The following is a 13,515-nucleotide window of genomic DNA, read 5'->3' on the forward strand; positions in this document are numbered from 1 at the left end:
AGAATTGTGCTTTCAGGTCCCACCTAATTGGTCAGTGATAAACTGACCCAGGCCATCACATTGATCCTCAAGAGCAAGGTCATCTGCAAACCCTGTGGCCGTCTCAAGCGAGCCCTTTGTGGTGAGCACACACGCAGTTATGGTATCATGCATGCGCAGCAAGTTGCGTGAGAATGGGCAGCTACGCGCTCCTATCATTCCCGCCCCCACCTCAATAATACCATTTTCACCCTGTGGCATCATTGTCCCCTCTTCTCCAGTCTCTATCTCTCTGGAAATAATAAATAGCCATGGAAATGTGACAGAACCTGGAATTTCATGAAAACATAGTCTGAACAAAGAAGGGCCGTGACTGTGACTTGGGGAGATAACAAAGCTTTAAATATTTCAGAGACGTTTTACTTAGGAAAGCTCTGTCTCTCTCTGTCTCTCTGTCTCTGTTTCTCTCTCCCTCTCTCTCTATATCCCCCCTTTCTCTCTCCCTCTCTCTCCCTTCCTCCCCATCCATTCCTCTTTCCTACCTTCTCCCTTTCTCTCCACCCTCCTAGCCCCATCCTGGAAAAACCAACCCAATAATTTTAAAAAAATATATATATATATATATATATTTTAAACCACCTTACCCTTCTGTGAGAGCTCGAGCTTTCTCTAAGTCTTGAATTACATTCAAAAGGACTTTAATCTTCTCCTGGTTTGAGTGCAGAGACTCCTCCACGGACTGCAGCCTGCCTTGGAGGTGGCAGAGCTCCCCCTGTGCTGGGTGGGTCTGGTGAGTCCCGCCGGCCTCCCTGCTGCTCTGCCCCGTGTCCCTCCTCGGCAGAGAGGACGCAAGGTGATCACCTCCGAGGCAGCTCTGCATCTCCGGAGGGCTGCCTGGCGGGGGCGCGCCCTGGACGGTCTGTTCCTGACACGCGGTGGCAGCAGGTTTTGACGCGCCGGGAGGCCGGGGTGACTGCCGGTCCTGGTGCCCGTCGCCGGGTGGCAAACAGTCTGAAGCCCCTCCCGGATTAGCGGGTGGGCCGTGGGAGTCCAGCATGGAGGCGCTGTGCGTGCGCAGAGGGGAGGGGACACACGGTTCCTTGGGCCGGGATGCCGAGGGGCCAAAGTCTTGGTCATCCAGGTTTTCTTTGGGCAAAAGCAACTCAGGTTTTAGTTTCCCTGTGCCTGGAATGTGGTTGGCACCGCTGGTGGCATTGGAGCAGGCGGGGGGTGGTTCTGCCTCTCGTGGTGGCATTCTTCTCCTGTCCCCTGGGCACGTGTCAGCCGAGGGGGGTGTGGAGTGGCTCCTCTCGGCCGACCTTTCCGGCCTGCAAGCGGGCGCTCTCGCTGCCCAGCTCGGACTCTGGTAAATGTCATCGGGGACCTGAATGGCCGCCGTTGATCTTTCCGAGGCGCCCCACATCGCGGCGGCGTCCACGCAGAGGCTGACGGGGCCGTTGCTTTGCACCTTGGGCACCCTCGGGAGTGCCGCGTGGGACACTCTGACCCTCTGAGGCCCGTCCTCCAGAGGCTGAGCCAGCCGCAGGTACGCCAGGTCGGAGGACACCATGTCCTGCTCGGAGAGGTTGCCGTTGAGCTGGGTGGCACTTTGGGAGGCCGTGGGCATTTCCACCAAGGACTTGCTGGCCGTGAGCCGCTTCCTCCGGAAGACCGGGAAGTGTTTCCTGAGACTGGGGGAGGTCTGGATCGCCATGTTCCTCAGGCCCCCCGCCTTCTGGGACCGGGGGAAGGAGAGGGAGTAGGGGGGCAGCGGGTGGTGCCGGGCTGCTTGAGTCTTGCCCATCACCGCGGGGTCTGGGGGCGCGGGGGCGGGTGGGGTCTGAGCGGCCCCATCCTCCTGGAACCTCACCTGCTGGGACTTGGTCCTGCGGTGCTGGGGCGGCTGCACGGGCTCCGCCGACTCCAGGCTGTTCCGTTTCAGGAGCACAGGCCGCACTTTGACGTGCGTCTGGGCCATGGAGGCTCACTGGGAAGGGCGGGCTCCGGGGCTCATGTCCGTCCTTAGGTCTTGGGGGCAGTGTCCGACGCGGGGCGGTGCCAGGCCGGCTGGAGAACTCCACTCCTCGGGGAAGGGCGGGTGCCGTCTGCCATTCCCAGCCCCTGGCTTCCTCTCCGGGGGGGCTTGGTGAAGTACGACTCCTCTAGTTAAAACATGATTCCCACGACAGGGGAGAATCACCGCTGCGCGAAACAGCAAGCCGGGCCGATATTAAGCGTCCGCTCTGTCGGGAGGGCGGGGGGGCTGTTTGTCAAGGGAAGCCAGCAGGCAGCTCTGTTCCTGGCAGAAGTGTGCTGTCGCGAGCAGAGACGCAACAAAGGGACCATTTAGGGGCTTGCATCAGGCTTCCGATGTGTGGATTCCGAAAGAAACCTGCTAGGCGCGGGGCCCGCGGCTTCCTTTCCCGGGACATCCGTTTCCAGGGTAAAACCGCAGGAGACTCAAACGCATCTCCTCTCGGCAGCGTGGAAGCAGGCGGAGGGATAAGTGACCTGGGGCGGCGGCGGGTGGCGGGGGGGGGGGGGGTGCTTCAGTGACAAGACGTGACACTCCCGAGGGAAGGTCCCGCAGTCAGGTCCATCTCAAATGTTTCCTCTGGGGCCATCGTTGTTTTCTTTCATGCTGGTCTCTGTGGGAAACGTGGCTTCCTAAATCGTCTCACCGAACCCAGTGGGCCGTGACTGGGATGGGATCGAGGTGTTGGAGAGAACTCAGAGGCGTCCCTGCCGTGGCGTCCCGGCTGATGCTCACCTGTGGGCGGAGTGTGCCCGGGCTGCAGTGTCCGGGAGCCTGAGCCAACGCTGGTGTCGGCTGGACCTCGTGAGCTGGGCTGAGGCCTGGCAGCTGTGGCGAGCAGGCGTGGGGAGGCTGCAAGGCAAAGGGAGCAGTGGTGACTGAAGACGCTCTGTCCGGGGGGGGGGGGGAGGAGGAGGGAAAGAGGGGGCGGGCACGTTTCTGAATCCCTCCCTCCCAGCAGAGTGCTCTTGAGTAGGCCCAGGAAGAAGGTGCCCAGACTGGAACCCCCCAGTCACCCACCACCACGCTCGGGGCAAACAGCCTGTCTATCCTCCCGCTCACTCTCTCCTTCCACCCGCCAGCCTCACTGACCCACCCCTGTTCACCCATGAGGACCCAGCTGACCCCCCAGAGACAGGCCTCATCCACACGGCTGGTGCCAGACCACGTGAGCGAGAACCCAGCCATGCCTTCCATCTCCTCTTCCAACACAGATTACAGCTCCCGTTGCTCCATCACCGCAGGCACATCTTTCCAGCTGTGCCTCCCCTGCCACCCTGGAAGGTCTGGGCCCCTCAGCTCCCTGCAGACCGTTCCCGGCGCTCCTGCAGGCTCTCAGTAGGTGTTGGATGAGCAGCCTGGATGGAGGAGGCGCGTCCTTGGGGAGCACAGGGGAGTCTTGGCGCGGTCGGGAGCTTTGGGATCCCGGGGTGTCCTGCCAACAGAACTAACTGGACCCTGAATACTCTCTGCTCTAACTATAGCTTTTACATAAGAACAAGATTTTTCCCCAATGTCTTTATTTTTTTTAATTGCTTTCCAGGAGATAAATGTGCGTAAGATTCTCAGTGGAAAGTGTACCTTGTAATAATAGCAGTTACCGTTTATTGAACACTTATTTTTACCACGCGGAGGGCTTTACATGCATTAATCATAGCAACTCTCATTATCTGAGCACCCACTAATGTGCCAGGTGCTGTCCTAAGCACTTTCCAAGCTGTAGCTCATCCATTCCCTACCCAACGAGGCAATGCTGTCATCACCCCTATGTTCTAGTTGAAGAAGCCGAGGCCCAGAAAGGTTAACTAACTTGCCCAAGGACACACAGGAAGGAAGCCAGAGCCTGGACCTTTTTCAGTCTGCCACCAGACCCTGTGCTCCGAAGCCCCCACACGGCCCATGTTCCCTCTTTTGTGCCACCCCACTCTGTTTTCCCAGCAGCTTTGGACTGGTGAGGAGGGCACAGCTCAGAGAGGACCCGGAACGGGAGCCCAGGAGCCCGGGGGTCCGTGAGTCCCCACTCTGGGTGCTCACTGTGACCTCGAAGGGGCTGTCTGGTGTGTGGCAGGACAGACCACTAATTTGACAACAGAATTTGAAGCCACCTGCAGATTTAGATAGACTCGGAGGACTTGGCATGTATTCAACTCTATCCAGTTGGGAGGATCCCATGAGATAATCTCTATGAATCGGTCAGCACAGTGCCTGTTACTTTATGATAGAGAATTCAACCAGAGACCGTGAGAGAATCATGAGTCGTCTTACTGCACTGCCCTAGGAGAGTCAACTTTCCCCGGGGGAGAGTAAACTTTAGTTAAATTTACAGGAGTGGAATGGATAAAAATGGTACTCTCTGGCATCTCCCCGGAGAAGTCCGGAAGAGAGTGTGACAAAGCTCTCAGCCCAAAGCTCCACGTGCCGGAAGTGCTCTTGTGGGCTTGCCGTTCCTGTGCACGCCACAGTCGTCTACAGCCAGGGTCCTCGTGAGTGTGGGGAGGATGTGGGGATGTGGAGGGACCGAACTCTGAGTTCTCTAACAGCTGGTAGAGCCCCTGTGGCCAGAGGATGGGCAGAATCTGAGGACACCGCCTCCTACTTGCTCATCTGTCTGCAGCACAGGCCTGGCCCCTGAGAGTCACCTTGGCTTGTGATTCTGGGGAGACCGCCCTCGGGGGCGGGTTCCTTGGTGTCTGGTGTCTGCACAGCAACTCCAGACAAGCCCACCTCTGCCATCCGTGCCGTGCAGCAGTGGCAGCACAGATTTTTTTAGGCCTGGGAGAAGCCTGTAGTTCATCCATCATTCCACACCTCTGTCCTTCCCGCCTCATCCTGGGCAAGTCTCAGGAAGTCACTGTATGCCTCCAGCGCTGGGGGGCTTCCCGCCGAGTCTCCTCGCCAGGAGTAATCACCAACAGCAGCTAGTAGGAATCGAAAGCTTAGATAGTGGTGATGTGACAGACAGTCCTGGGAAAGCATCCTGGGTCTGATCTCCGTTTTGCTGAAGGAGCAATTCAGACTGAGAAAGCTAAGCTACACGCCTGGGGCCCCAGAGCCCACCAGGGCCGTGAGCGTTTCCTTTTGTGGGTCTCTCTGCCTAATTGCCCCCTCCCTTACTCCTCTCCTTAATTGTTCATTAGTGTTTCATTCCGGGAAAGTGGACTCACTCGCTCTACAGTTGTCTGAGCCTAGTTTCCATAAGAGCCCATGCTCAGTGGCTATTGATTATGTGCCAGGCTTGGTGAAAGGTGTTCTTCATTTAGCCTCTTCCTCGGTCCTCATGACAATCCCAGTGGCCACTGCTGTCCAATCCCAAGCTTTATAAACGAGGCTACTGGAGGACAGGAGATTCGGTCATCGGCTGCCGTCGCTGTGCTGGTGATGAAGCTGACACTTGAAACCAAACTCCCGAACACAAGCCCCTAACCACTAGGCCTTCCTGCCTTCTCCAGGACTGGGGAAAAGAGGAATCTTTTTATGCAGAGCTGTCAGGCAGGTTTCAAAGGCCCTTCACATTTTCCTTGTAAAGTCAGTCATCATTCTGGTTTGATCCCCCACACTTCTTTTACCGGGAATCTATGTACCCCTGAGGTATTTTCTTTTGATCTTTAAGAAAAAAAGGTTGGTTTTCTGTTTTGAGAGATACTATGTCTCCATTGTAAAAGTTCAAATAATGTAGATAAACCACCAAAAAAAAAAAAGATGAAGGAAAAAAATTATCTGAAAAAAATGTCACCTAAAATAAGTCTCACCCTCGGGAGAGAGAGCTCTCCCTCCACACCCCAGTGGTTTGGTGAAGGTCATTCTAACACTCTGCATGACTGCACACACACACACACACACACACACACACACACACACACACACAGCTCTATGGAAAGTCTGTTTGTACTGAGCAAGTTCCACACAGTGACTGAGGATTCACAAGCTCCTGCTAACTAGGCTAATAGGATTTTCTCGTCAAGTTATACTGGGGTCTATTTAAACAATATCCTTTTGCGCATATTTAGGTTGTTTCTAAATATTTGATATTATTAACAATGTGTAAATAACTATTTTTGGCAAGTGAACCTTAAATACTGTCTAATTACTTCCTTAGAATAAATTCCCTGAGGAATCAGTGAATCAGAATACCTATGCATTTTGCATTTTGTCAGTATTGCCTTTTCCCCTCCAGAATGTTCTCTGCAGCTCCGCTGTTAACTGCTTTTCATTGGTGCCTCTTCGTCACTGTGATTGGTTAGTTTCTGATATACATTTTCATCATTGTCATTAAAATGGGAGTGAAATTGTCTCCCATTATTTTCAGCGTGGAATTTGTTTATGATTGAGCACTTGCTCCTGATTCTGACAGTAACAGCACACTTGACGTAGGCAAAGAATGAAAACGGGAAAATGACAAACTGATTACTGAAGCCAGTGAGGGAGCCCTCATGTCCTAAACATAACCTAGAAAGTTCAGCCAACATAAAAAATTCTGCTTGTATATTTATGTTTCAACTGCATATTGCATCAATTGCATATTTATGTTTCATTTCTTCTGCTTCTAATGCCCACTATGACCTTTGCACAGATATATCCTGGGAAGTACACTGGAAAAAAAAAAAAGTCCTCTTGTAGGCCCTCTGTTCTCGGTGGATCCATCTGATGATTAATTCCTAGGGTGTTGCCCGGGCCTCAGTGGTTAGGGCGTAATGAATATCCTGGACAGGCTCCAGAACCGCTATGCTGAGGTGGCGTAGCAGCTACCTGCGTGCCCAGTGACTGGCAGTTATTGCTTGTTGATGTAACACTTTATTTTCTCCACCCATAATCACTGACTTATTGAACGTGGGCCAACTATTTAGGTTCCATCAGGGCCATAATACGTGTTGGATAGTTTTCATGGACTCAGGTGCAGACACACTTATCACGACCTCTGTAGGTCAGAAACTTTAGCCATTCTCTAGAACAGACTCCCAGTTCTTTATCTCCGCCATGTCATTCGGTTCCACTGTGAAAGGGGAAGTGTGTGGACTTGCACTTATGATCGACTTGGATCCGGTCTTTCGCTTCCTAACGATTGACCTGAAGCAAGTGACTTGGCATGTATTCAACTCTATCCAGTTGGGAGGATCCCATGAGATAATCTCTATGAATTGGTCAGCACAGTGCCTGTTACTTTATGATAGAGAATTCAACCAGAGACCGTGAGAGAATCATGAGTCGTCCTTCCTGCACTGCCTCGGGACAGTAAACTTTCCCTGGGGGAGAGTAAACTTTAGTTAAACTTACAGGAGTGGAATGGATAAAAATGGTACTCCCCAGCATCCCCCCTATCTTCCCACCACCTCTGTTGTTTGTGCTCCCCTGGGCAGTGAGTGGATCTCTCTGTGCTGTGATTATCTGTGGATTCCTCTCAACAAGGCTTTGGGCTCCTCAAGAGGAAACAAGAGACACATTCCACTCCTAATCACCAGCCTCTGCCTCCGTCTCGACACAGAGCAGGTGCTAAGTGAATTCTTGTTAAAAAAAAAAAATCTAATTACATATTACCTCATTTGCCTTATCTCTTACAACATGGAATGATTGCATAGTTGCCACATAATATTCGGGTAACTAATTCATAGAAAATTAGTTTATCCACTCACCCTTCCAACGTTATAATATCAGTGATATATCACCAATAGGTCTCTGGGATGAATGAACTATGGCCTTTAATGTATTGTGTTTTTTCTATTTATGACGCAAGTTTAATTTGGTTAAACTTCATTATAGCCCATTATGACCTAGACTCTGTATAAACACTGTGGAAATTAGAAAAAGGACAAGACCTAATCCCTAATGCCGGCATTACAAGGGGCCTTGTAAGGCCACTCCATGTGAAATCAGTCTCTGTCGAGCTGGGGATGGTGTGAAAGAATAGCTGTTCACCTCATATATTTTTACCCTGCTTGTATCATGGGGCTTCACATTTCAAATTGGGCTTAGACTTTCATTAATAGCCTGAGAGTCAGCAGGATTTTTTTTCTGTGCAGGGTCAGAGAGCAGTTTCGGCTTTGCTGGTCATATGGTCTCTGTTGCAACTCTTCAGCTCTGTCATCGTGTCGAGAAAGCAGTCATAGACAATTGGCCGACAAATGACTGTGACTGAATCCCACTAAAGCTTAATTTATAAAGCAAGCACTGGGCAGGAGGTGGCCCAGGCTGGGGTGGGGACAGTTGCCAACTCGGCTGTGAACAGTAGGAGCCGGGAGAGATTTGAGAGCAGGAGGCTCTTGGATCCATTTCTGATTTTCGGAGAAGGCTCTGACTGTTGACCCTCGCCGCCTTCCTGCCCATACCCAGAGTCACCTTTACAGTGGCAGCTACCACAGGCCGCAACTTGCAGCCCATTTTCAAATCCCACGTAAACCTTACTGGGAAGGCGGAGGAGCTGTACCTCATTTTAAAGGTGAGAGGTCAGACCTAGAAGAGTTTCCCCCGAGTGATAGGTGTGGAACTGGACTCCCAGATTCCTGACACCCTCGTCCTCAGGGCCCGAATGGGAACCCTCAGCCCTCTCCCTCCGTGTCCATGTAGCTGGCCGGTACCGGGCATAAGCACACCAGGCCTCCCCGGTCTTCATACCAAATGTTCCACTCCCTCCATGTGTACTCAGTAAAGACCTGGGTCAACGCTTTGGCAGGGATTACTGCAGATTCACCTAAAATCAGAGAGTTGATGCTTGTGGCCAACAATTTGCTTGGGTTTACAATTTGAACATTGCTCATCAGGCATGTATGTGTGTGTGTGTGTGTGTGTGTGTGTGTGTGTGTGTGTGTGTGTGTTGTTTATTTGTCTCAGTGCCAGGGGTTGAATCCAGGGCTTCACACATGCAAAGTAAGTAAGTGGTCTCCCACCAAACCACTTGACTGACCTTCCCATCCGTTTTCTTGATAACGCTGGGCTGGTCATACTTATTTTTCTGGGGTGGGGGCGGTGTGTGGTGGTATATCTAAAATTGTACTTTCCCCTCAGTGGTCCAGAAGCCAAGGGGAATTGGCTTTCTTTCTGCCATCACAAATTAGTAAGCATGCCTGTCCTTGGGAACAGACTTAGGCACCGGGAGACAAGGTTAAACTGCTCCGGTATTTGGAGTAGGGCGATCATGACATCTTTTTTCATTAGCTTTTCTATGTGACACGTTTGACCTTTTCTCACAATTTCCACTGTTCCTACCCAGGTTTCCATCACCTCTCTTCCGTACCACTGGAAGAGAGGTCTCTGTTCGTGCCCTCTTTACCATCCAGTCCCCCCCACAGTCGCTACGATGAACTTTACGGAACATAATCAGAGCACATCAGGGCCTTTCTGAAACCCTCCAGATGTAGCCTGTTGAATGCAAAGCAAAGTCCAGACTTTCTAACCAAACCTGCAAGCGCCTCCGTCTGGCTTCCCCTGGCTGCTCCTTCGACATTCTCTGCTCTTCCCTTGGGCCCTTTCAGGGGAGGTCTCTCCCCCACGCAGTCTCCCCTCCACAGCCCACCCCCCTCTTCCTGCCCATTCGCCATGTCCCTCCACAGTGCCCTCTCTCACCAGCTTGTTTGTTTGTTGTCTGTCCCTGTTTTTCAGAAGTTGAGAAACCTCCCTAGGAGGTTTTTGAATGAACTGAAGGAATAAATGTATAATTTTCTTTTCTGGTTTTAAACCACACCTGGAGGTACTTAGGGTTTCCTCCTATCTCTGTGCTCAGGGGTCACTCTTGGCACGCTCGGGAAACCATATGGGGTGCCCAGAGTCAAACCCAAGTGAGCTGATGCAAGGCTAATTAGCTACCCATTGTACTATTGCTCCAGCTCCAATGAATGAATGAATGCTTATTGTTAGACGCTACACAGAATTATGTAGCTTTATAAATGGAAAACATTGAAACTCCTTCCCTTAAGGAATGTCTCATTCACTGCTTTCTACATGTCCTTGATGGGGGGCTGCTGGAGAGATGGTCCAGAGGGTAAGGCACTTGCACTGCAGGCGCTGACCTCATCTGGCACCTCACGGTCACGTGCCACTGGGAGTGGGTGTAGCCCTTAGCCCAGCTGGGGTTAGGTTTTTGCCCCCTCTGAAATGATGGTGGTGGTGGTGGTGGTGGTGGTCTTAAGCAGTAGAACCACATTTCCCAGTGCAAGATTATGACCAATTTGAGTTAAAATAAAGTCTGACTGTTCTAGCAAAAGTAGGAGGTGAGGTGATCTCCCAGCTCCTCTGACCACACCCTAGAATCCTAGGGCTCGAGCAATCCAGTTGGATACACCGTGGAGCCAGCCGCCCATTCTGCAGGCTCCTACACTGGCTTTGAGCAGCTCTCCTCTGCCTGCAAACTCAGGAAGAGCTGCTGGCACCGAGCGGGGGCCCAGGGGGCCTCTGGGAACTGTTGAGGCAGCACACAGGGTTGAAGACAGCAGTGGAAGTGGACCCGGGTCTTCTGTTCTCTGCAGTGGGGGTGAGGACACGTGGCCCGTGGCCTCCGTCCAGTTCTGCTTCTGCGTCTTGCTCGGAAGCAGATGTAGCGGGGAGGGACTTCCTCTTCCTGAACCCTTCATGGGGGCTGGCAGGCATTTGGGCAAAGAAGCCGGGGTGGGGGGGCGGGGGGGATGCCGCCGCCTTCTTCTTCTGCCTCTTCTCCACTTGGATTCTTCTCCTTCTCCCCGTCCTTTAAAAATGTTTTTAAATGAAATGGTTCAAGCACAGGGAGCAACACTGCGGGGTGTATAGTGAACACGGTGAATGCTCGGACCTCACGGCCTGACTTCAGAGAGGAAAGGTCAGCAACGCCGCTGGCCACCCTCCACCCCCTGCCTCTCTCCTTTCCTCCCCTTGGGGTCTGGCGCTCCTGCTCCTCCCCCTCCCCTTTTCTCCAAGACCCCCGTGCCCCAGGGTTGCTCTCTCCACCCCTGCTCTCTCCCTCCACTCTTCTTGCCCCTCACTACCCACTCTACCTCCTTTCCCTCTTCCTCTCTTTCCTTCCTCTCTGGTCCAGCCCCTTCGCTTACCAATTCCTCCTGCATGGGCTTCTGTCAGGGAGAGCATCCATCTTTTAGGCAGTTCTGGGGACCACCCCCCATCAGCCCACCCTCCCCTGACTCAGTTGCACCAGCTGCCCTCACTACAGACACTTGTTCTCTCCTGCAAGCGTGGGCTGCTCCTGCTGCGTCTTCAGGTGACTCACAGGGGACAGTCTGAGTGCCATCGGGTGTGGTGGCTGGCCGGTGATCCCCTGTGGAAGGAGCAGGAGCCCGGCGTCTTTACAGCAAGTCCGCGCGTGGGATGCTCAGATCCCGTTCCCCGTGTCTCCCATTGCACTTCTGCCTCCCTGCTTGACATCTTGATGACATTTCTAAGCTACGTTCTCCCGGCTTCCAGGGATTTGTCTTCCTCTTCGTGGGGGCAGACCCAGGAGTTAGTGCCTGCCCAGAGGTACAGAAAATCCTCTTGGATTTACTGTCAGAGGAGTAGGGGAGCGCCAGCTCGGGGCCAGTGCCTTCTGTCACTCCGCTTCATCAGTTGGGGTCTGGGGACGCCAAGGAGAGTGGGGCCACCAATGAGTGTCTCGGGGTAAAGAGGGTCGCCTGCAGGGCAGGCTCAGCTCTGGTCACGTCTCGGTGCTTCTCAGTGGGAAGGTGTTGACACTCAGTACGTGGGAGGGAGCCTGCAGCCGAGGGCCAAAGCTGGTAGCTCCCCCGCCCGCCCCCACCACCTGTGGCTTTGTGGGCTCTGGGAACTGTGTTCCCCTCCAGGTTGGTTGTCAGTCGGAAGTTCTTCCAGTAGATGTGGAAAGCAAATATGACTCAAGTTGGCAACGTCATTCTCTTGCCCAGGGGCTTATGTTTATGGGTAAGCCGGCAGGGCACATTTGGTGGGTCAACATGCCAGTACAGACACTGGACACCGACTCCCTTGGCCCTTGGTTCTTAGTAGCGACTGCTTCCAGATTCACCCGCCCGGCTTGGCTTTAGGAGATGTGTCCAGACAACTAACATTGTTGTTAGTTGTAACATTGTCTAATTAACTAGCAATGTTAGTTAACATTGTCTCCCCCGTCTTACGGACTCGGGACTAGGGGGAGAGGGAAGATCTGGCCGAGGCGAGTGTGGGCTGTGAGGACCCCAAGGACCAACACTGCACTGGACAGGGTAGATTCAGGGCACCTGGGGACGGGCCAGCGCCTTGTGCAAGTGCCCTTTGTGAGACCCAGCAGAAGCGCCCCAGAGCGGGGCCCTGAGACACACCCCCCAAGGGACAGTGCTCCCTCTGCTCGCCCCGCACGGCACCGCGTTGGCGGGCAGCTGCGGCGGAGGGTTCCTGCTCCTGGATCCCTGCCTGCACTGCAGAATTTTTACAAGGAGAAGGGAAGAGGGCGGGGTGCTGGCAGTGTTTATGGTCTGATCTAATCATAGATGCTCCAAAACCCAGTGGCAGCCAGCAGTTTGCAGAAGCGCAGGAGCCGGGTGCATTTAAAGAGCCCAGTCTTCATTTCCCACCTGAAACCGACAGGGCATCCCACCCAGCCGGCCTTAGGGGCGGCATATAGTAGGTGCTCAATAAACCGCGACTCTTCTGGTTTTTGCCATGGTTTCCACTGACACTGGGGTCCCGCTTACAGCGGTAGGTCAGATCTCAATCTTGAAAGCCTGCTAGGAGCTGTGACAAATCTCGAGTAGTTTTGAGGGTAGAAGTAGTAAGAAAGGAGCATCGGGAGAAAGGGCTGCCCTGTGTTTCTGGTGTGTTTACAGGCCCTGAGATCTGCTTTCCTGGGGGTGTCGGGAACTTCTCTGTGGCTCTGGGTGATGCAGTGCTCCTTTCCTCGTCCCCATCAGTGAGGTGGGGAACTCTCAGGCCATCGCTGGCCTCGTGTGCCCTCCAGACCCTCCTACGTGCTCCCTGTCGGAACAGCTGGGCCGCGTCTGAGGAGCCCCGGCTGCCCTTGTGCAAACCACAGGCCCTGAGGACTCGGACGTGATGCCCCTCGGTGTCTCGCTAGTGACCCGAGCTGACCGGGGCTCCCAGCGGGTGGGGAGGCCATGCTGGCGTGCAGACTCACCTTTCCTCTCCCTTCCTTTGTGCTCTCTCTGCTTTGTCCCTTCTCCCGCCTTCCCTTGGCTTCTCCCGGGGAAGGGCGGTGGGCAGGGAGGGCAAGCACGCGCCCACTGGCAGCAGCGCCGCCTCTTTCTCACCCTCCAGGATAGCGAGGTGGGTGGACCATTTACTCGGGGTGCAGGGTCCTCCCTCCCCGCTGCCCCAGGCTGGAGTCCAGGAGCTGGACTGGCTTCTCCTTCCTACACTCCCCAGCTCCCTGGGTGCCCTCCTCCCCCACAGTCCTCAGGCCCTTCTCCCGATCTCAAGCCAAATCTTAGCCTCCAGCATGGGGGGCTGCGCTCCTGCCCCCGAGTAGAATGCTCCCGATGACCCCGCCGGACAGACGGTACCTGCCCGCTGCCCCAGAGCCCGTCTCCCGATCTCCATGCCCCCCCGTTCCCGCATTCCGG

The 13,515-nt window shown here is 53.9% G+C and overlaps 2 protein-coding genes across 4 annotated transcripts in view; one reads left to right on the top strand and one right to left on the bottom strand.

The window, feature by feature from the left end:
* DOCK2 (dedicator of cytokinesis 2) overlaps nucleotides 1-13,515 on the top strand; it is a 400,138-nt gene that overhangs the window by 233,125 nt on the left and 153,498 nt on the right. The gene's annotated exons all lie outside the window — the stretch shown is intronic.
* INSYN2B (inhibitory synaptic factor family member 2B) overlaps nucleotides 1-13,515 on the bottom strand; it is a 110,983-nt gene that overhangs the window by 18,942 nt on the left and 78,526 nt on the right. For all 3 annotated transcript variants that reach the window (XM_055125896.1, XM_004611469.2, XM_055125897.1), the window contains exon 2: nucleotides 624-2,866. In XM_055125896.1, coding sequence (XP_054981871.1) covers nucleotides 624-1,957 — 1,334 coding nt within the window. In that variant the 5' untranslated portion in view covers nucleotides 1,958-2,866. The remainder of the gene's footprint in view (nucleotides 1-623; nucleotides 2,867-13,515) is intronic.

The sequence above is a fragment of the Sorex araneus genome, chromosome 2 (assembly GCF_027595985.1).
Source record: "Sorex araneus isolate mSorAra2 chromosome 2, mSorAra2.pri, whole genome shotgun sequence".
In the NCBI taxonomy this organism is placed as follows: domain Eukaryota; kingdom Metazoa; phylum Chordata; class Mammalia; order Eulipotyphla; family Soricidae; genus Sorex; species Sorex araneus.